Here is a 22,215-nt window from a genome sequence, read left to right as displayed (position 1 = left end):
TTACTTCATTTTCGTGTTATTTCGACTTTATTCTCATATTAATGTGACTTCATTTTTGAAATATTTGGACGTTGTTCTCATCTTATTTTGACTTTTTTCTTGAATGATTTTATTGTCTTAATATTTTGACATTATTCTTGAAATAATTACTTTATTCTCGTAATATTATTACTTTATTCTTGCAGTTTTATGTAGTTATTTTTTCACAGTATGACCTTAATCCTCTGTCATAAAAAGGGGACCTTGTCTGTGAGAGTAGTTGATGGGAGGTTTTTTCTTTTCAGACCTAGGCTCAGCGTTCATCTACTCCAGTCAGGAAGAGGCTGACCAGTCGGGCTCTTACTCAGTCCAGACTCCTTATGGCTTCCAGCTCGACCTGGACTTCCTGAAATATGTGGAAGAGATCGAGAGCGGCCACAACCTCCGCCGGGCTCCCCTCAGCTCCCGCCGTCCTGGACGGGGACTCAAGCTTTCCCAGAGGAGTCCAAGCGTTGGGGGACGCACCAGTGGCTGGACATCCACAGAGTCTCTCTCCTCCCCAGTCAGCGAAGACGGGAGGGTTCCTCCTCCCCCGCCACCACGCCTTCGCCTCGGGTCGGCGCCCTGCGAAGTTCTCTCCATTTCCCCCATTACTCTCCTCAACGTGCCTCCGCTATCTGCTGGGGCCAAAGTGCCGCCACCTCCGCCACAGAGAAACCCAAGAGTCGAGCGGACTCTCCTGGAAACCAGCAGGCGGCTTCAGCAGGAGCAAACCCACCAGCACCAGAATGGTGGGCGCCTCCAGCTCGCAGATCCTCCCAAGCAGCTCACGCCCTCCCTATCTTTACCGCCGCTGCAGAACAGCTGGACCAAACCCAGTCCTCAGACCTCTGGGCGAAGCACTCCAGCTGCTGGCACCATGGTGACCCCGATCCCACCCAGCCAGCTGCAGACTGTCAGAGAGCAGATGGCCACTGCCTTGAAGCAGCTGAAGGAGATGGAGGAAAGAGTGAAGGGTGTTCCTGCTCTGGAGAAAGAGCTGGCAAAGCTGCGTGCAGAAAAAGACATGCTCCTGTTGGCCTTGGAGGAGAAGAAAGCAGCCATGGAGGTTTCCCATCAGAAGCAGCAGTCTAAAGAGTCTTCCACGCAAACCACGGAGATCCTCCAATCTGACTCCAGCCGAGTGACTTCACCAACCTCAACTGGACATAAGGGTCTTGTAAAATCTGGGGAGCTGAAAAGACTGGCTGAGAAGTTTGAGGGGAAGGAGCTGAAGTCTCCCCCTCCGCCGTTATCTAAAGTTTTACCGCACTCGGCAGAAAAAGAAAAGAAATCTGTTGCTGTTGGGGATGACGTGCCAATGACCTCTGTAGTTTTCTATCACAGGAATGGCGTGAAAGATGCATCTGTGTGCACAGAAGTGAAAGTATGTGACAAAACCACAGGAACAGAAGCTGCTGTGGTTCATGAGCAGGCGATACAAGTCAGAGCAGGGACAAAGGAGGCTGAAGTCTGGGTTATGGAGTCTCTGCTAGGTCTGACTACAGAGGCGCAGAGGGAGATAGACACCTTACAGGACACTATAAAGTTCCAGCAGGAGTCCATAGTAGCTTTAGAAAGCCGCCTTACTGCAGCTGACAAAGACGTTGATAACCTGAGAGCTCAGATCGACGAAAGAACCTCTAAAGTCACGGCTGAGAAGGGAGCGCTAGCAAAACCCGACACGAGAAACGCCCAGGTAGAGACTTTAGCTCCCGTCTTAAAGCATACCGCCACGACGTGCCATCCGGAGGTGACACACGCTTGTGTTGGCGAAGACTTGGGCGCAGATCAAACCGAGCAGGGAACACAAACTGATGCAACACCAGAACCAGAACAGACACCTGTGGAGCAGGTCAGCGTCGAGTGTCAGTGGGAGAACTTGAGTGGTGAAAATCCTGAGGAGAAGGTTGCAGTGCCAAAGAAGAGACAGCTGACTGTTGCTGAATACAAGGTTTCACCAGAGGAAGAGGTGGTTGTTGCAGAGGAGGAAAAAACAGGAGAGCAAGAGGAGGAGGAGACCAGAACCAGCGACCCTAAAACAGGTGAGCAGTGATTATGCAAATGTTACATTTTGTATGTTTTTGTTCTTCCGTTTGGCTTCCATTAACAACAGCAGAGTTTCAACTGCTTCAAAAAATACTACAGGCACGTAAAAAAAAAAGAAACAGCCAGACATTTTCTGGCGATAACTTAATGATTTTTGGTGTCCGGAAATTAAACCGTTTCAAAAACCTCCCAGTTCTTGAGTCACATTTAACCGCTGCCAAGACCGGACCCTCACCTAGCAACCCAGCTGAGCTCCAGCACATTTGGTCATCTGGTTGTATCCCTGTATGCGTTGTACAATGGCTGCTGGAAAAGACGTGTTTTGTTGTTGACTTACCATTCAGCTTCTAATATATAAAAACATGTGCATTATGTGTTCAACAAGTCAATGTTTTTCTTTGTAAACACACTATACCGGCAAAAATAGTTGGTACTTTGCAGTTTTGGAGCCAGGAGAAGGGAGCCTCAACTCTTCTGGAAAGGCTTTCAACACAGTTTAGAGATGTTATAGGAATCTTTGAGCCATTCTTTCAGGACAACAGCTTTGAGGTCAAACATTGATGTTGGATGAGACATCTCAGCTGCTAACCCCACATATATTTTGTTGATCAGAGGTCAGGGATTCAAATTTCTCTAGAGTAAACTTGCTCAACCAGCTTTACATGTACCTTGCTTTACACGCTGTTGGTAGAAAAGGAAGTGGCCATCCTCAAACTGTTTACATGAAGTGGAGAGCAAAAATCTCTCCGAAATGTCTTGGGGTGCCGTACAATTAAGACATCCTTTCAGTTGAAATAAGGAGTCAAGCTCAACTCCTGAAAAACAACCAAAGACTGTTATTCTTCCTCCAATAAACTTTACAATTTGGAAAATAATGTCAATTTTATTTGGAAGCAACAAACTTAATTACCAAAACAAATGTAGATAGCTTTAGACTCAGATTGTAGCGTACTCTGCACCACTGCATCCCCTGCTTTGCGTACCGCTTGGTGCTCAGCCGCAAGCAAATAAATTCTTTATTTGCTGCTCTTGAACTAATCTGAACATCATATGAAGTTTATACGACTGTATCTGCTGATTCTGCAGAACGCTGGTGTCCTCAGTATGAACTCTGATTTATTTTTTGCATGGCTCAGTTGTTGTTCCTGTTCGTCTCCACAGTGTTATGATACCTTTAACAGTTGACTGTGGAATGTGTAGTAAATTCAAGCAAGCCACTTGTCCGCCCATCAAATTGCCTCATATTAATCTTCCTGAGGCCGACCCATTTGTTCACGAAATAGAAGCAGTTTGCAGGTTTGGTGGCTGGAATATATATACCTGTGGCAACTGGAGTTGTTCAAACAACAAAATTAAGCTATTTATTAGGAGTGGGGGCCCAATACTTGGTGTACTGTAGTACTTCTTGACCTGAATGAGCAAACCAAAGCTAATAGTGAGTCAAGTACCATTGCAACTAGGTCAAAGTTTTACAAGCTGAATTTCCTTTTGAATATTTTAGATATCCTTTGCAAAAAAGAAAAAGAAAAACTGCAAATAAGCAATTTTTACACAAATAATTTGGAGTTATGTTCCAACAGAAAACCCTGTGAATAGATCACTCTGTTCACTAAACGCCCCCCGTTTTACCTTCAGATGAAATGATCAAATTTGTCTTTACAAAGTTTTATATTTATTCTCATTTCAAATACAAGAAGTTTAGCAGTAACATGCTAACAACAATCCTCGCATTGTGATCTTCCTGCCTAGAAACTTCACTGTTGTTCTGGTAAGAGGCTACTCTCCAAATGTCTTGTGCTTTTTCTTCAACAGTGGAGTCTTGTGCAGTGAGTGTGTCTAGAAATGATAGCAATTATTTACATTACTCTTTGCTTTCATAAAATAATTTTACATCTCAATTCCAGGTCTTTACAATAATTATTCCATATATTATCATTCTTATAACATGCTTGCAAATAGATTTAGCTATGTGTATTACTTCTTCTGGGATTGGAGTTGCAGGTATCTGGTGTGAATTTAAAATAAATAGGTCATATATATTTAGCAATAATAAACATAATGGATATTCTCCATTATGTTTATTTGTTTTAATCGATTGTTTTGTGTAATCTTTAGACATTTTGGTGCAATGATAAATGCATTTTTGCTGAAACGGATTACCTTCCTTTAACATCCACCTGAAATCATGATGCATTCACTGAACCTCAGAGGAATAGATGATTTCTCTTACTGAACAATTTACTTTGAAGATAAATGAAGTGTTAATGCTCTACCAGTACAAAGCCCAGGTTATTAAAGGCCGTCTTTAGGTTTTAAATTAAGATGTTCATTTTTCATTACTGTACAATAAGTAACGTCGCAGTCTGGAATAAACATGTTTTAAAATTTCTCATTTACCCCAGTCGTTCTTTCAGCCACTAAAAACATGAGGCAGCAGGAGAGAAATGGACCCACAGTGAGGCTCTGGATTTATGGAGCCGACGTGTCAGAAAAACTGGCACAGTAAGTCGGACTGGTGCTTTAACTGGCCCAGTTGGCTGTTATGTTTCTCACTGTTTATGTCTGTGCTTCTGTTTTTATTGAGTCAAACAAATTAAATGCATTACTCATGACAAGATTATGCACCAAGAAGAAAAATCACCACCAACTGTTTATCGCTGAGCCACAAAATGAGGGAAGTCCAAATGCAGTTCTGTTGAGAATCAAAATTTATTCAGTTTTTAATGATTTTATTGAAACCATTGTTTCTTTTCTGTGGGATGTGACTGTGCAACATTAAAACAGGTATTGGCTTCCCAAGTTTAAATTCATAATACATTTTCTCTAATCCTCAGAAAGTTGACATCAACACACAGATGTGAACATGCAGCTGGAAGAAATGTTTGGTAAAATTAATTTCAACCGATTGGTTTCCTGGATCAGCTTGTGAGGGTGGTCAAACTTCTCCAGATTTATTTTATTTAGCTTTTTCCATCCCAGAAAAATTTTGGGTTCACTGCACTGGTGGGAAAGCCTAAGGTTTCCAAAATTAGACAATTTAAAGTTAATTTAAAGAAAATGGAGGAATTTAGAGATACTGCTAGTTTATTAATATACTTTCTGCAATATACCAACAACTTGCAGCAAAACAGTCCCATAGTATGAGTTTGCAAATGCCATGCTTTACAGTTTAATCTCTGACTGGAAATGTATCCTAGATCACATCTTTTATCAGTTTTCCTGGCACTAATCTTTGATTATTTATCTGTTTGTTCTTCTGTGTATCATTGGTTGAATACTATACTCTTTATTTAAAGTTTTGTAATATCAATGTCTACATAAGATGAAGCTTGAGACAGGGTACAAAGAAATACTGTGGGAATGTAAACATGTAAACTTCAGGAAATTATGTCAACTTGATTACAAAAATAGTGTAGCTTCATTGTTCTACCTAATAGCTGGTTTAGGGTTATTATTGCTTACAAAGGATTGGCTTTACCCCATTACTTTAAAACTAACTAGAAATGGGCAGAAAAGAAAAGACGGTTTCCAGATCTGTAGAAAAATATATAATTGTTGTTTATCCGTTTGTGCCAACAGGTATGCTGAAATCAATCATGAAGAGGAAGGATGGGAGTAACTCGAGCGAGAATCGGAAGAAGAGCCTGCAGTTTGTTGGGATTCTGAATGGAGGGTAGGTGAAGGCAACACAGCACCGACTTTTCACTTTTACCTTTGCAAAAATAAATCTTAAGGTACAAAGAACATTTTGTAAGACAGAGTATGAGGGCTATTCTAATAAAAATAAATGAAATTATGAGAATAAAGTCATAATATTCAGATAATGAATTCGTATGAGAATAAAGTTGAAAATTATTACAGAATAAAGTAATAACTTGAGAATTAAGTCATAATATGAGATTAAGGCCATACTGTGACAAGAATAAAGTTATATTATTTAAATTCAAAAAGTACTTTTTTAATCCCAAAGGGAAATTATTTAATAAAATAAAATTATGAGATTAAAGTCAGAAATGATTACAGAAAAAGTTATAATTTGAGAATAGTCAATATTTCGAGAATAAAGTCATAATATTACAACTTTATTCTTTTTTTTTTTTACTTTATTCTCGTCCGACTTTTTTCTTGTAAGTTTTTGTTTTTCCCAGAGCGTAGCCCTAATATGCTGTCATAATTTTGTTCAGGTCACACAAGTTTGATAAATGAAAATAAATCTCTGTTGCCTCACAACCAACTGGTTAAAACATGAACTACTTGTTGTGTTTGGTATTTACTGGGATGCTTTCAGGTACGAATCCACCTCCAGCGAGGAAGAAGAGGAGGAAGAAGAAGACGAAGAGGAGGGAGTTGGGAGTTCTTCTGGAGAAAGTGGAGAAGGCGAGTGCTTGGATAGCACTGAGGAAGATGAGGCAGCATTGGAGGAAGAAACCTCTGAGGAGGAGAGAAACGTCAACCTGGACGAAAGCGACACGGACGAGGAAACGCTGAGAGCGCCAAATTATTCATCAGATGCTGTGAAAGAAAAGTGGGTTATTTAAAAAGTAGATTGGAAACCGTTTTTATATGCTCACAGATTTACTTGTGAGTGTTGCAGTGTTACTTCCTGATCTCCCAGCTCTGATTAATGCTTCAACTGAAATGAAATTCTGCTTGTTTGCTACAGATTTGAGTTCAGCTCAAAAATGCGTGAAGCCTGTCTGATTCTGAAGAACCACCTGAACGATGACGTGAAAACACTGAAGAGTAAGGAAGTGGTGCGTGACTGCAGCTCTCCTACACACACTTTAAACACAATATTTCACCTCTGAAACCTCATAATAATTCAAGTAAGACTCTGTGTAGCTGAAGGTTAATTGTAAAATGTTTGAGTGCATCTTTTGTGGTAGGAGCTTCCTACTCCTTAAACACCAAACAATAGGAGCGTCTAAACAATGTGTTGCAGTAAAAAAGGAAGTGAGTCAGACATGGAGCAAAAGTTATCAGTTGATTTTCCTTTATAAACAACAGCAGAGCTCTGATTTCAAAGTAAAGCTGCTTTTATATACAGGAGCACAATCATCAGGGCCAAAAATGTCATCTCAATTTAGGTTTTTGTTGTTGCATATGAACATTTCATGTTACCAGCAGGGAGAGACTGAGAAACATAAAACTGCTCTGATTTCAGTGAAGAACTAGATCTACACGTTTGGATTTATAAAATCCACACACAATCAAATATCAACATACTCCTAGTCTAATATTTGGATAAATGTCTATTTACTCAAGGCTTGCAAACAAAAGCACACGTGCAAAAAACACAAATCTTACCCAGCCGTTTTGTTTTACTTCTAGTATAAATATCTTACTACACTTAAAAGACAAATTTGACTTATAAGTTAAGGTGACCAGACGTCCTCGATTTCCGAGGACTGTCCCCCATTCTAGGGGACCTGTTCCCAAAGCCGTCCCCGATTTTAGCGTTTTATGAAAGAGAAAAAAAAGTTTCGACCGTTATTATGGTAGCCGGAGACTTTAGTAGAAAACGCAAGTGAGCGTGTTGCGCGCAACAACAGCAGCAGTTACGGTAAATGCTCCACTACTGTAGCGTTACAGACGAAGAAGAGCATTATAGACGAAGAAGAGCATAGTAAGCCGCCAAAAAGAGGTTTGTCGTTCCAACACCTGAATAAGACGCCGACGTCTCCTCTGATGGCTGAATTGTGAATAAATATCACGTAACTATTTACCTCAGTCGCTGTTATTTGTAACGATTTAACCCGTGAACAAGCTTATTGATTCAATTTCGACATTGGCGGTAAAGGCTTGCGCGCATTTGTAATGGAGACGCAGCTAATAATTTTAGAACCACAGCAGTTATTCAGTGTCTAAACTGTTTCCTCTGGGGGAAAAGTGTTCTACTTCAACATTAATAGCAAAAAAAATATTTCGACATGGATAAATTAACGTAAACTGAAAGTGGATTTCTACCATTCTGTTTCTCGTTCTCTCGCTCTCCAGCTGTCCAGTAGCCACACCGTCCAGCTCGAGTGGTTCCGGGTGTCCAGTGCGAAGATGGCTCAGCCCTCGCGGGTCTCAGACTACCTCATGGCTTTCTCCGAGGTGTCGTCAGCGCTGCTGGAGCACGTGGTCAACATGACCGATGGCAACGGGAACACAGCTCTGCACTACAGCGTCTCCCACTCCAACTTTGGGGTGGTTCGACTGCTGCTGGACACAGGTGAGCGAACTGCTGACAGGAAGCTCCGTCTGTCCATTTCTGTAATTGTTCTGTACAGTTTGGTCTCTTATTTCTGCAGGAAAACTAACAAATTTGACCTTGAACACTGCAAGAAATTCTCTTTGAAAGTTTTAATTATTGTAAACGAAGGCAAATTATTTACAATTTACATTATTGTGCTGTGTTGAAACAAATGCTTGTCCAGTAAAGTTCATTTACAAAAAAAACAACAAAAAAAAATCAAGCATCTTCTACATAGACTGAAAAAGAAAAGGGTCTAGAAAAAACTGACTTCACTGCACTGAACCCATTGAAAACCTCCTGGTTTTTCCACCAAATATTGATTTCTGAACTCTTCTTGAGTTAATACATTAGTATTAATGTTTCTAAATGAATATGATCTTGTTTTCTTTGCATCATTTGAGGTCTGACAGCACTGCATCTTTTTCCTTATTTCAACCATTTCTCATTTTCTGCAAATAAATAAAATTTAGCTTGTAATTTTGGAGACATGTCAGCAGTTCATAGGATAACAGAATAATGTTCATTTTACTCAAAGATATACCTAAAAAGAGTAAAATCAGATAATCTGATCATTTTAAGTGGCTCAAGTGTTTTACCATTATTATTTAAACCTTGTAAATAAAGACTTAAGGACAAATAGAACACCAATAGCATCTTTTTCAGATGTAAAACACTTCTGATTAAATTTAAATGGCTTAAAGTAATCAAAACTAAAAGCGCTATGCAACAGAAAACCTGCGTAACTCAGATCTTGACCGAATGATGCGTCTTCAGCGGCTCTGTGAGGAATTAACATAGCGACATAAAACCAACCTCAGTTTTTGAACTTGGTTCATCTGTTGCAATTTGGTTCTGCTCAAAGTTGTTGGTCTATGAAGCAAACGGATCAACTTTGACAGCAAGAATGTTTTGCAGTGCACTTAAATTTTTTCACAGTAGCCAACTTACCATTTTCCCCTTAAATTACTTTTGTACTCTTTCGTTTCTATCTGATCTAATGCTTAGAGCAAATAATTCACTGGCCAGGTAAAATGAGAAATCTTTAGGAAGCGGCCATTTTCTTCGTCCCTCAGAGTAATGCTGGTTCTTCCAGGTGTGTGCTGCGTGGATAAGCAGAACAAGGCGGGCTACACGGCCATCATGCTGGCGGCGCTCTCTACCGTAAAGGAAGAGGAAGACATGGCTGTGGTGAAGAAGCTCTTCGGTCAGGGAAACGTCAACGCCAAGGCCAGCCAGGTCAGACACAGTCTCCACTTCACAAACACTGAAAACGGATATTTACATTTGTTTTGTATTCTCTCAAATGGAACAAGAATACAAGTTGTTCCTTCCACACCACACCTGTCAGTGTAACATAAGTCTCTATTCTAAAAAGAATATATCACTTGATTTTTTTGAGCAAGATGTGTTCCCGTACAATCTAAAAAGACACTTTCTCTCCTTGGTGGACAAAATAAAATTTGTTTAAAATGGCAAAAAAAAAAAAAATTTTTTACTAATGCCTGCTATAAAAATTCTGTTCTGGTTTATAATTTAAAGAACTATATATATTTTTGTATTTTCTGTATCAAAATGAATAAGAGTGAATACATCCATATTTCCATGGTATCAAAAAAGCATATATTTTGCATCCTACACTGAAAAAAAAAGAACGTGATTAAATTTAAATTTATTTCATTAATTAGTCACAAGTAATCAAATTAAGTATATCCGAGTTAATTTATTAAGTTGTCAAGCAAACATGAATAAAGTAAGATTGACAAACTTCATTAAATTACTTGACCAATTAATATAGGTTGGAGGTTGGTTCTTTTTTTTCAGTGTAATTACATTAAAATGAGTTGAAAAAGAAATAAATGGCACTATTAGTATGTTAGTGTAACTGTCTTAATATTTCAATGAAACAGAAAAAAGGCAAAAATATAAATTTTTAATCTTTATTACTTTAATTTGTCCACTTGTTTCTGTGGCTTTTCTGAAATTAAATCAGCTGCAAAATGTCCTGCAGAGGATTCAGTGAGTCGTTTTAAACTTGTGATTAAACAACTTTAGCAGCCAAACATTCTTGCTTTCCAAAACAGACCCTGACAAATATTCACGGTAAATACTGAAATCAGTATATTTATAGCAAAAAATTATGGACTTCTCCTGTAATTTGTATTTCTAAAGCGAATCCCTGCATGCATGTAAGCACTCTGTAAACAAGTGCTTACAGATCTTAACGAGTTTTTGCAGATGGCTGAATAACAGAAACCTGGCCATAAACAGGGAAGTGTTCATTAACACGTTGGGAAAGAATAAATAACCTATTAATCGAAATAAAAACAATTTGAATTGAGTCCACAGTTAATTGGAGACTTCCAGATAGATCAATAAAAGTGTCAGGACGGAAAAGTCAAAGCAGTTTGATTTGATGAGAGAAATAAAAGAGTTGAATAGAAACTGGGCAGAACGGGAGTCGGATGATCTGAATGATCAGATAACTAACTGTATTCCTGTTTTCACCCTTTTTCTGTTTCGTTGAATCTTTTAAACCATGTTCTCCACAAATGAGACGAAGCAGTCTTCTCTCTTTCACATTCAGAGCGAATTAATTTCTCACATTCTGATGAAGTGCTTCAAACTCTGAGTAAAAATGTGCAGCCATTGTGAGAGTCTGCAGCGTTTTTCAAGTGGTTTTATCTCTGCACTTGATTAAATCAGGTTGTGTAGGGTTCGTGGCGCCTGACTGCTCAGTCATGGGACCAAATTTATGGCATCATTCTCTATAAATCCAATTACTGGAGCTTGTTATTGTTGCTGCAGGGAACAAAACATGTGGCAAGCAAAAACAATTTAAGGTTGGGAATTAAAATTGTACAAGTTTCTGCTGTTTTTTATTAACTTTACAACTGGTAAAATGGAAATATGTGCAGGAATAAACAGGCAAAAGGAGCTGTAAAAGTTTGTTTTTACTTTTAATGAACTGTGTGTGGCTTTAAGTTTTATCTATGTGCAATCTAATCACAAGCAGCCGGAAAAAGCAGTTCAGTTGATCTTTTAGGGAAAATGTGTTTAATTTGAATACAACTGTGTGGGACTTCTTACATTTTTAGCAAATAAAACCAAATTAGATAAAGAGTTGGAAATCTAAGTTATATGCTCTAAAGGTGTTTTTAAAGGAGATGATAAATGGGAGAACAAGGAAGTGATTAGTGACAGTCCTGGGTGAAAATTAACTAAGAGGACAAAGTTTTCTGCGATTGGCAGCAAAAGCAAAGAATGTGGCAAAGATCTGGTGGATCTGGTTTGTGTAAGTAAATGTCAAATATGCACAGCTGAAACTTAACTGCATACATAAAAGGATGTCATGAATGCAAAAAAAAAACAACGAAATAGATCAAAAACATTCAAACTGTTTAGCTAATTTATTTCTGCACAGCAACAGTAGGAACATTTACCAAATACTTTTTTTAAAAAGTACAATGCAGTAAAACTACTCTTAGAAGTAAATTACTAGCTACTATCCATATTGAATTAAACCCCTATATGTATATTTTCTTTTTTCCCCCACCATTAAACAATCAATGAGTTTAGATTTAAAACGCGCCAGGTCATGTCTGCATGTTTGCAGTTAGCAATAGTCTCACCACTGTTCCCACTTCAGCGACTTCCTTGATATATTGAGTGACATTTCAGACAAAAAAAACATTGGTATCTGTCAAAATCAGAATTGGCAGATCAGGTTTTTTAAAGATTGGCCGGAAAACTGCAACTGGTGCATCACTAAATACATACAACTTTCCAAATAATTGTGGTGGAGATGAAACCTCATTTCATGTTGTTTTGGCAGCAAAATGGGGACAAACTAGGGGTGAATCGATTTATCAGGTAACAGATTTATTGGTGCAGATTTCCTTAATCTTGGGAGATCGGTGATTGGTTTATGTGAAGCCGATCTCATCTACCTCAGTACAGGTCTAAGAATCAACCACTGTCCTCTGCTCTCCCGTGAAAAAGGATTGACTGACCTACCAGCCCACCAGGTCATACATGCATGTTTACAGTTAATATCGGCCAAAATCAGTCGGCAAGTCAGGCTTTTTAAAAGATCGGTGATCAGCGATTGGCCAGATACCTGATCCAAGCAGTTTTTGCAGAAGTAGCACCTGGACAGCTTGCGTATGAGTGTGCCTTACATAAAATGATTCTTCTGTGTTTTCTGTCCACCAGGCAGGCCAGACGGCGCTGATGTTGGCGGTGAGCCACGGACGGCAGGAGATGGTGCAGGCCCTGCTGGAGTGTGGAGCTGACGTAAACGTCCAGGACGATGAGGGATCCACGGCTCTGATGTGTGCCAGCGAACACGGCCGCGCCGAGATCGTCAAGCTGCTCCTGGAGCAGCCTGGCTGCGACATATCCATCGTGGACAATGTAAGGCGGTTTTCTTAGCTGACTCAGCAAACAAATGAATCATATTTTTCCCCCTCTGAGCCAAATGCCTTCATCCAGTTGTTGTTGCCTCCAAGTGGTGAAAATCTGCTCAGGAAACGACTTCATATCTTATCGCTTTTCTCTCACACCACTTGAAATATTCTCACTTAAGAAGATATGTTAAAAACCCAAAAGAGCCACAATCAGATTAGTGTCATCTGCCTTCGACTCATCAGTGCTGCTGGAAGGAAACGCAGTCTCTACGCAGCTCAAATGGCCCAGGGGAGGAATTAAAACCCTCTCAGTTCAGACACACGGCCCTACAGACTCTGGTTGATTCTCTGCATACTTCATCAAATGACCCGTAAACAAACCAACTGCTTGTTTGTGGAAAAACATGTTGAGCAGAGGTTTCATGCGTCTCCCGAAGGCTCCAGGAGCCAAACAGAAAACTTCCCTGATGAAAAACTTGTTAGAGACCAAACTCTCCTCATTACTTCCTCTGAAGCCTCTTTTTTCCCCTCACAGCTCAGCCTTGTGATTCCTAAAGTGACTTACAGTGAATTGTTTTGTCTGGATACTTGGGGAGAAACCAGGCAGACAGATATTTGAGTGTTCACATCTGTGCCAGAGTGAGTTGGCCATTTGGATAGAGTTTCAGCACAGCTGGACGATTGGAAAGGCCCCTTTCCCCCCCAACCCTGCTGAAAAAAACAAAGCAGCATATTAAACTGGGAGTACAGCTGAGTAACAGTGTGTGAAAACTGGGTTTGTGTCAGAATTGACTTCTTTCTGGGATCACTTTGATTAAACATGAAACCTTGTATTTAGTCCTGCTGTCTGTGGCAGACAAATTTAATTCTTGACTAAAGAATTTATACCTAATTTTTCTTTTCTTTTCTTCATCAATATGGACCTTTAGTGACAGTCAGCAGATAGGAGAGGGAGAAGCAGTGGTGAGCACCGCTAACTAGAAACTTAGTCATGCTAACGCTAAAGCTAACACTAAATCGCTACACCAGAATGGTATTTAGCAGAAGCTATGCTAAAACGCCAACTTAAATGAAAATTATACTTGCCCTCTAAAGACTCTTGAGCACCATTTTAGTTTTTGACATAATTTACATGTCTTTTATCGCCCCTAGATATTGTATTAGTGTTTTATTTTGTTCCTGTATGTTTGCTTGAAATAATTATTAAGGAAACAGACATGAGGAGAGGAAACAAACTGCTGCTTAAAGAGTTTTCATCCCCTTTAAAATAAAAGCATGAATAAAAATGTTCAACTACAACAATTAGCAGTAATTCTTGCTTTCCAAAACAGACCCTGACAAATATTCACGGTAAATACTGAAATCAGTATATTATAGCAAAAAATTATGGACTTTCCTTTAATTGTATTTCTAAAGCGAATCCCTGCATGCATGTAAGCACTCTGTAAACAATGCTTACAGATCTTAACGAGTTTTTGCAGATGGCTGAATAACAGAAACCTGGCCATAAACAGGGAAGTGTTCATTAACACGTTGGGAAAGAATAAATAACCTATTAATCGAAATAAAAACAATTGAATTGAGTCCACAGTTAATTGGAGACTTCCAGATAGATCAATAAAAGTCAGACGGAAAAGTCAAAGCAGTTTGATTGATGAGAGAAATAAAAGAGTTGAATAGAAACTGGGCAGAACGGAGTCGATGATCTGAATGATCAGATAACTAACTGTATTCCTGTTTTCCCTTTTTCTGTTTCGTTGAATCTTTAAACCATGTTCTCCACAATGAGACGAAGCAGTCTTCTCTCTTTCACATTCAGAGCGAATTAATTTCTCACATTCTGATGAAGTGCTTCAAACCTGAGTAAAAATGTGCAGCCATTGTGAAGTCTGCAGCGTTTTTCAAGTGGTTTATCTCTGCACTTGATTAAATCAGGTGTGTAGGGTTCGTGGCGCCTGACTGCTCAGTCATGGACAAATTTATGGCATCATTCTCAAAATCCATACTGAGCTTTATTGTGCAGGGAACAAAACATGTGGCAAGCAAAAACAATTAAGGTTGGGAATTAAAATTGTACAAGTTTCTGCTTTTTATTAACTTTACAACTGTAAATGGAAATATGTGCAGGAATAAACAGGCAAAAGGAGCTGTAAAAGTTTGTTTTTACTTTTAATGAACTGTGTGGCTTTAATTTTATCTATGTGCAATCTAATCACAAGCAGCCGGAAAAAGCAGTTCAGTTGATCTTTAGGAAAATGTGTTAATTGAATACAACTGTGTGGGACTTCTTACTTTTAGCAAATAAAACCAAATAGAAAGAGGGAAATCTAAGTTATATGCTCTAAGTGTTTTAAAGGAGATGATAAATGGAGAACAAGGAAGTGATTAGTGACAGTCCTGGTGAAAATTAACTAAGAGGACAAAGTTTTCTGCGATTGGCAGCAAAAGCAAGAATGTGGCAAAATCTGTGGATCTGGTTGTGTAAGTAAATGTCAAATATGCACAGCTGAAACTTAACTGCATACATAAAAGGATGTCATGAATGCAAAAAAAAAAACAACGAAATAGATCAAAAACATTCAAACTGTTTAGCTAATTATTTCTGCACAGCAACAGTAGGAACATTTACCAAATACTTTTTTAAAAAGTACAATGCAGTAAAACTACTCTTAGAAGTAAATTACTACTACTACCATATTGAATTAAACCCCATATGTATATTTTCTTTTTCCCCACCATTAAACAATCAATGAGTTTAGATTTAAAACGCGCCAGTCATTCTGCATGTTTGCAGTTAGCAATAGTCTCACCACTGTTCCACTTCAGCGACTTCCTGATATATTGAGTGACATTCAGACAAAAAAAACATTGTATCTGTCAAAATCAGAATTGGCAGATCAGGTTTTTAAAGATTGGCCGGAAAACTGCAACTGGTGCATCACTAAATACATACAACTTCCATAATTGTGGTGGAGATGAAACCTCATTTCATTTGTTGGCAGCAAAATGGGGACAAACTAGGGTGAATCGATTTATCAGGTAACAGATTTTGGTGCAGATTTCCTTAATCTTGGGAGATCGTGATTGGTTTATGTGAAGCCGATCTCATCTACCTCAGTACAGGTCTAAGAATCAACCACTGTCCTCTGCTCTCCCGTGAAAAAGGATGACTGACCTACCAGCCCACCAGGTCATACATGCATGTTACAGTTAATATCGCCAAAATCAGTCGGCAAGTCAGGCTTTTAAAAGATCGTGATCAGCGATTGGCCAGATACCTGATCCAAGCAGTTTTGCAGAAGTAGCACCTGACAGCTTGCGTATGAGTGTGCCTTACATAAAATGATTCTCTGTTCTGTCCACCAGGCAGGCCAGACGCGCTGATGTTCGGTGAGCCACGACGGCAGGAGATGGTGCAGGCCCTGCTGGAGTGTGGAGCTGACGTAAACGTCCAGGACGATGAGGATCCACGGCTCTGATGTGCCAGCGAACACGGCCGCGCCGAGATCGTCAAGCTGCTCCGGAGCAGCCGCTGCGACATCCATCGTGGACAATGTAAGGCGGTTTTCTTAGCTGACTCAGAAACAAATGAATCATATTTTTCCCTCTGAGCCAAATGCCTTCATCCTGTTGTTGCCTCCAATGGTGAAAATCTGCTCAGGAAAACGACTTCATATCTTATCGCTTTCTCTCACACCACTTGAAATATTCTCACTTAAGAAGATATGTTAAAAACCCAAAAGACCACAATCAGATTAGTGTCATCTGCCTTCGACTCATCAGTGCTGCTGGAAGGAAACGCAGTCTCTACGCACTCAAATGCCCAGGGAGAATTAAAACCCTCTCAGTCAGACACACGGCCCTACAGACTCTGGTTGATTCTCTGCATACTTCATCAAATGACCCGTAAACAAACCAACTGCTTGTGTGGAAAAACATGTTGAAGAGTTTCATGCTCTCCCGAAGGCTCCAGAGCCAAACAGAAATTCCCTGATGAAAAACTTGTTAGAGACCAAACCTCCTCATACTTCCTCTGAAGCCTCTTTTTCCCCTCACAGCTCAGCCTTGTGATCCTAAAGTGACTACAGTGAATTTTTGTCTGGATACTTGGGGAGAAACCAGGCAGACAGAATTTGAGTGTTCACATCTTGCCAGAGTGAGTTGGCCATTGGATAGAGTTCAGCACAGCTGGACGATGAAAGCCCCTTTCCCCCCAACCTGCTGAAAAAAACAAAGCAGCATATTAAACTGGAGTACAGCTGAGTAACAGTGTGTGAAAACTGGGTTTGTGTCAGAATGACTTCTTCTGGATCACTTGATTAAACATGAAACCTTGTATTTAGTCCTGCTGTCTGTGCAGACAAATTAATTCTTGACTAAAGAATTTATACCTAATTTCTTTTCTTTTCTATCAATATGGACCTTTAGTGACAGTCAGCAGATAGGAGAGGAGAAGCAGTTGAGCACCGCTAACTAGAAACTAGTCATGCTAACGCTAAAGCTAACACTAAATCGCTACACCAGAATGGTATTAGCAGAAGCTATGCAAAACGCCAACTTAAATGAAAATTATACTTGCCCTCTAAAACTCTTGAGCACCATTTAGTTTTGACATAATTACATGTCTTTATCGCCCTAGATATTGTATTATGTTTTATTTGTCCTGTATTGCTTGAAATATTAAGAAACAACATAGGAGAGGAAACAAACTGCTGCTTAAAGAGTTTTCATCCCCTTTAAAATAAAAGCATGAATAAAAATGTTCAACTACAACAATTAGCAGTAACTAACCAAAACTTCTGATTTCACAGCAATGATTATAAAATAACATGAATTTTTGAAGATTTGCACTGTGGAAACCGACAGCCTCTTCATTAAATTAACCATTTTATCTTTTAAACTTTTTACACAACGCAAGTTTTTCAGTTTTTACAACTCATCCCGTTTAAAGCTTGTTAGCATTGATTGTGGCTGATTTTCCAAGAATTAAGTAAATTTCCCTACACTTTTGAAGCTGAAAATTAAAATAAAAACATTACCACACTAAAGTTGCTTCTTGGCTTGAAACAATAGATACAATTGTGGCAATGTTTGATACTTGTGACAGACTCTATCCACTCAGTCTGACTCAGCAGCTCCAGCTGTTATAAAGAATAAAAAAAGCAAAAATTAAGGTCTCTAAAAGTGGGAAAAAAACTAATGTGGTGTTGAATTAGTGCGACTTAAAAAAAAAAAATCACAATTCAACAAAACAGTGAAATTGTTCTAAAAGTACCTTTGGTGGCTCTCCGTTGTTATAAATCCTGATGCAGTAATTTAAACAAAATAAAGGACATCAAGAAGGATTTCAGAGGAATGTCCCGTTTTGTTTTTAACTGGTTAATCACAGATGTATGACACTAATTTGCCTGACCATAATTATCAAATTACTCAACCGTTGAAACCATCCACAATGTGAATCACGCGGCCCGTTAAAAACTGCCGTGCTCTCTGCTCAGACTCTGGGGATTTCATGGACAGTTATCTGATGCTTCCTCTCTCTGCACTGCTTCCCTCCGCCTGCAGGACGGCAGCAACGCTCTGTCCATCGCGCTGGAGGCAGCACACAACGACACAGCCGTGCTGCTTTATGCCCATATGAACTATGCAAAGTCCCAGACTACTCTGGTGAGTTCATCTGTTGCTTTGTGGAAAGACAACATGCTGACATAGGCAACATGCAAATGACATTTAATGTAACAATTAATTGATTTTAAATAAGATAAACATGCTGAAAAAATTAATTGCATGCTTTAAGAGTTTGAGGGAAAATATGGTTTTAGCCAGCAAAAGTTTTTGCAGCTCATGTAAGAGTTAAGGGTGTGGATGGATCCGGTTTATAGTGCACTGCTGCCCCCTTTAGGTTTTACCACGCTACTGCAGACGCAACTGTCTGAGAAGGAAGAATGAATTAAAAGGACTCCTTCATAACTTTTTTAATAGTTATTTTAATTCGGGGTAATTCATGTAAAAAAACAAAAAAACACTAAGTCATTATAATAAAAACTATTATGGAAATAATTTAAAAACTTTACTGTTTTCACTAAAGTCTGTTTACTTTCTAGACGTCCATGTATAGCAACATAGCCTTTAGCATTTCCAGTGCAAACAATATTTAATGATAAACATGGCTGCATAAATAAATGTTTCCTAACGTAAGAGTTATGGTGAACCCGGAGGTCAGTAAACTTTACAACTCTGAGGCATTTCACCCTCGGTCCACCTAAAACAAAAATTGTTTAGAGCTACTAAAATTACATAAAAATGACTATTTGGTTTTTAGATATTTTTAATGATAGGAGTATATACATTTCTATAGAAAATGTCAAAATCTGCTAGATAAAAATGAAAACCATGTCTATATTGCATAAAAACAGAGAAAATGCTGCTGGAGCAATGGTTTTTATTACTTTTACTATTTAAAAAAAAACACTTTATTTTGCCAAAATTATTAGAAGCCACAGATTACGCACTCTTGGACCGATCAATGCCAACAAATGACTCAAATTAGGAAATTTTATTTTATAAGGTTATTTTTCAGCAATTATTTAGTTGAAGTATATTATAAACCCAAGCCAAATGCATGCTCGTGTAAAACACTTAAAATAACAGCAAACACTGGCTAAAAAGAACTAAAAACACAAATTAAATACAAGTAAAAGAGCAATTAAATTTATTCATGTCACACCAATTAAAAAGTATAATTTAAATCCTCTGGAGAAAAAAAAAGACTATTGAATGTATAAGCAATTAAAATTACATGCTTACTGTTTTGTCCTTGCTGTAACACAGTGAGGTCCAGTTTAGTTTTTTTTACACCAGTTGGCTTTAAAAATAGTTTCCTAAGGAAACTGGGCAGACTGCATGGAGATGCTGACTCTGCAGGTTTAAAACGGAGCACAAACAAAAACAATTTTTCAAATTTGCCCAAATTAAGACCAAAATAACACCAAGAACTGAGCTTTAATGTGAAGTCCAATTAGCACTGGGATTAACTCAGTCTCTTCCCAGTGCTTATTTAGTGGAGCAGCGTGACATAAAGCTGCAGTAAAAAGCCATTGTTTTGCACTGGATATAAATCAACTGATTTTATGAACACTTTTAAATGAGCAATTTGTAAATTTACTGATGCTGACAGTAACAATAGGGTGTCTCTATGCAGGGATAAATAATGCATTTGTGGAGTTAAATGAACTCTGTTTGCTTATTAATTTCAGAAGACAATGGAGGGAAAATCCAAACAGTTAGTGGAGGAGACTTCAGACTCTCTGGCTGCAGAAACCAGACCAATAAAGAACTGGTTCTAGCACCAACACAGATTAACCACTGGGACACTACGGTGACTAATCCACAGCTTTTCCACAAATGGAAAATTTGAGAGAGAAGTTAAGATTTCTGAACAGCTGGATAAAGATGAGGAAAAAGCATGAAAGGAGCCACTTCTGCCAAGGAAAACATTAAAATGAAATATAGCTGAGACGAGTACAAGGATGGGCAACAGCAGATTAGACACAGACACTTTCTCTAAAGTTTTGGTTATCCAAAAAAATAAAATTAAAGCTGCTATGTCAAGCAAATTAAAGCAAATCTAAGCATGAAGCTCCTTCTATTCCAAGGCAGCAAATAAATACACAATTTTTTGCTGGGAATATCAGAGACATGTCATTAGTTCATAGAACAATGTTCATTTTACTCAAACATATACCTATAAAAAGTAAAATCAGAGAAATTGATCATTTTAAGTGGTCTCAATTTTTACTAATACATTGGAAGAAGAAAGCTTAACATGAATTAACATTTTTGGTATTTGCTCTAAGAGGATTTATACTTTTACAATTCCCCTCCACTGTAATAAATTTGACCAAAAAACCCCATATATTTCTAAAATAAAGCATAAAGTCTAAAATTTGTAAACCCCATCTGTAACTGCACAGCTAAGCCCAAAATTATTCATACAGCTGGCAGGTTCATGTGTAAAGTAACATTTTAATTTTATCAGAATATTTTCTCTAAAGGAGACTAAGTGGAGGAACCTAAAGGGTTTTGAATAGACCGTAATGTAAATAATACATAACTATAAATATATACCTATAGAAGAGTTTAGTAAGCTCTCTGTGTATTTAGCGGAATCAAGGTTTCTTCACTTCACTTTCTGCCCTTACTCATCATTTTCTCTGTTCAGGGGAGTCCAAAGGCTCAACCCAGAAGCCCCACAAACCCCCACAAGTCCTGGCCTGCAGACTGACAACATCTCTGCGGTTTATCGAACCCGATAGACCAGAACATTTAACTGGATCTGAGCTGTGAACAGCTCCACTGGAATTTACCTTAAACACATTTATTTAAATGCATATGTACTGCTATACGTTCTGCATTGTATTGTTGATATGAAAATAGTATTTTTCCAAGAAAGTTGCGGATGGTTATATTATGTACTTACCTGTTCTTTTCTGTAGTACAGTTCTTTTTTTTTCCTGTAATGGGAAATAAAACATTACAGTATTTGCACATTACTAACATTTTACTATTTAGGGGAGCACACTCACACCGGCTAAATGATGTGCATATAAAAGTGTTCATCCATTGTTTTACATTAGATCTGTCACTGATTTACAGATGCAGCTACGATCCCAACAAACCAAACAATCCTGATGTGTGCTGCTCCGCTCCTGCTTTCCTATCCTGTCTTTTTGAACGGACGTGCAAAGCGCCACAATCCTGTAACGTTGCTTTCTGTTGGTCAGAATGATTTACACGCCTACATCTTAAAAACAGAATTCAATACATTTTGTGATTAAAAAGCAGGTGTCAAAAATTGTGATCAGCTTTGTATGTTAAATATATATAAATGATATTAAATATATTTGCATAAATGTCTCATATAAATGTGTTTATTCACTCCAAGAAAATGTTACAATTAAGATGAGTTTTGTATGAAATCCAAAATCTGCAGAATATATAATAAAGTCATGCTATTGTTACATTAAATCTGAAACAAGACACATGTAGAACACAGAAGTTGCCTACAAGTCAACATTTTAAAGTAAAAAATAAAAAAAACTGACAGCTACGGGTAAATCAAGATTTAAGATCTTTTAAAGCTTCAAAACATAATTTAAGTTATACATTTCAATCAGGTGATGAGTCCTTAACCTGATGTTTATATCTCATACAAGGTTCTCTTCAAACTTTAGCCACTTAAGTACAAACTATAAAAGGGTGCGTTCACACTGCAGCGATTTTTTTTTTGACGTAATGCGACCTGTGTCCGATCTTTTCATGGCAGTGTGAACAGCACAGGTCAAATTCTTTATCGAATGTGACCCATGTCCGATATGTATCCGATTCAAATGCGACCGAACGTCCAGGCCACACTCATCCAAACTGAACGTCACAGATTCTCAACAAATGTCACTATTCTGCGTCCTGATACGCGCGAGAGGGAAGAAAAACAACAATCAT

General features: G+C 38.4%; 1 protein-coding gene across 3 annotated transcripts in view; it reads left to right on the top strand.

The window, feature by feature from the left end:
• Nucleotides 1–21,626, top strand: part of kank3 (KN motif and ankyrin repeat domains 3) — a 39,955-nt gene extending 18,329 nt beyond the window's left edge. For 2 of the 3 annotated variants that reach the window (XM_008406588.3, XM_008406590.3), the window contains exons 4-13: nucleotides 285–2,063; nucleotides 5,647–5,740; nucleotides 6,356–6,592; nucleotides 6,731–6,821; nucleotides 8,065–8,284; nucleotides 9,402–9,544; nucleotides 12,521–12,721; nucleotides 18,280–18,381; nucleotides 19,971–20,092; nucleotides 20,936–21,626. In XM_008406588.3, the coding sequence (XP_008404810.2) occupies nucleotides 285–2,063; nucleotides 5,647–5,740; nucleotides 6,356–6,592; nucleotides 6,731–6,821; nucleotides 8,065–8,284; nucleotides 9,402–9,544; nucleotides 12,521–12,721; nucleotides 18,280–18,381; nucleotides 19,971–20,060 (2,957 nt within the window). In that variant the 3' untranslated portion in view covers nucleotides 20,061–20,092; nucleotides 20,936–21,626. The remainder of the gene's footprint in view (nucleotides 1–284; nucleotides 2,064–5,646; nucleotides 5,741–6,355; nucleotides 6,593–6,730; nucleotides 6,822–8,064; nucleotides 8,285–9,401; nucleotides 9,545–12,520; nucleotides 12,722–18,279; nucleotides 18,382–19,970; nucleotides 20,093–20,935) is intronic. The other variant, XM_008406591.3, reaches the window with a different exon arrangement.
• The last annotated feature ends 589 nt before the right edge of the window (nucleotides 21,627–22,215 follow it).

Source organism: Poecilia reticulata, chromosome 4, assembly GCF_904066995.2.
Source record: "Poecilia reticulata chromosome 4, P_reticulata-male-v2, whole genome shotgun sequence".
Lineage (NCBI taxonomy): Eukaryota > Metazoa > Chordata > Actinopteri > Cyprinodontiformes > Poeciliidae > Poecilia > Poecilia reticulata.
Note: the sequence above shows the minus strand (reverse complement) of the source record. Positions and strands in the feature narration are given on the sequence as shown.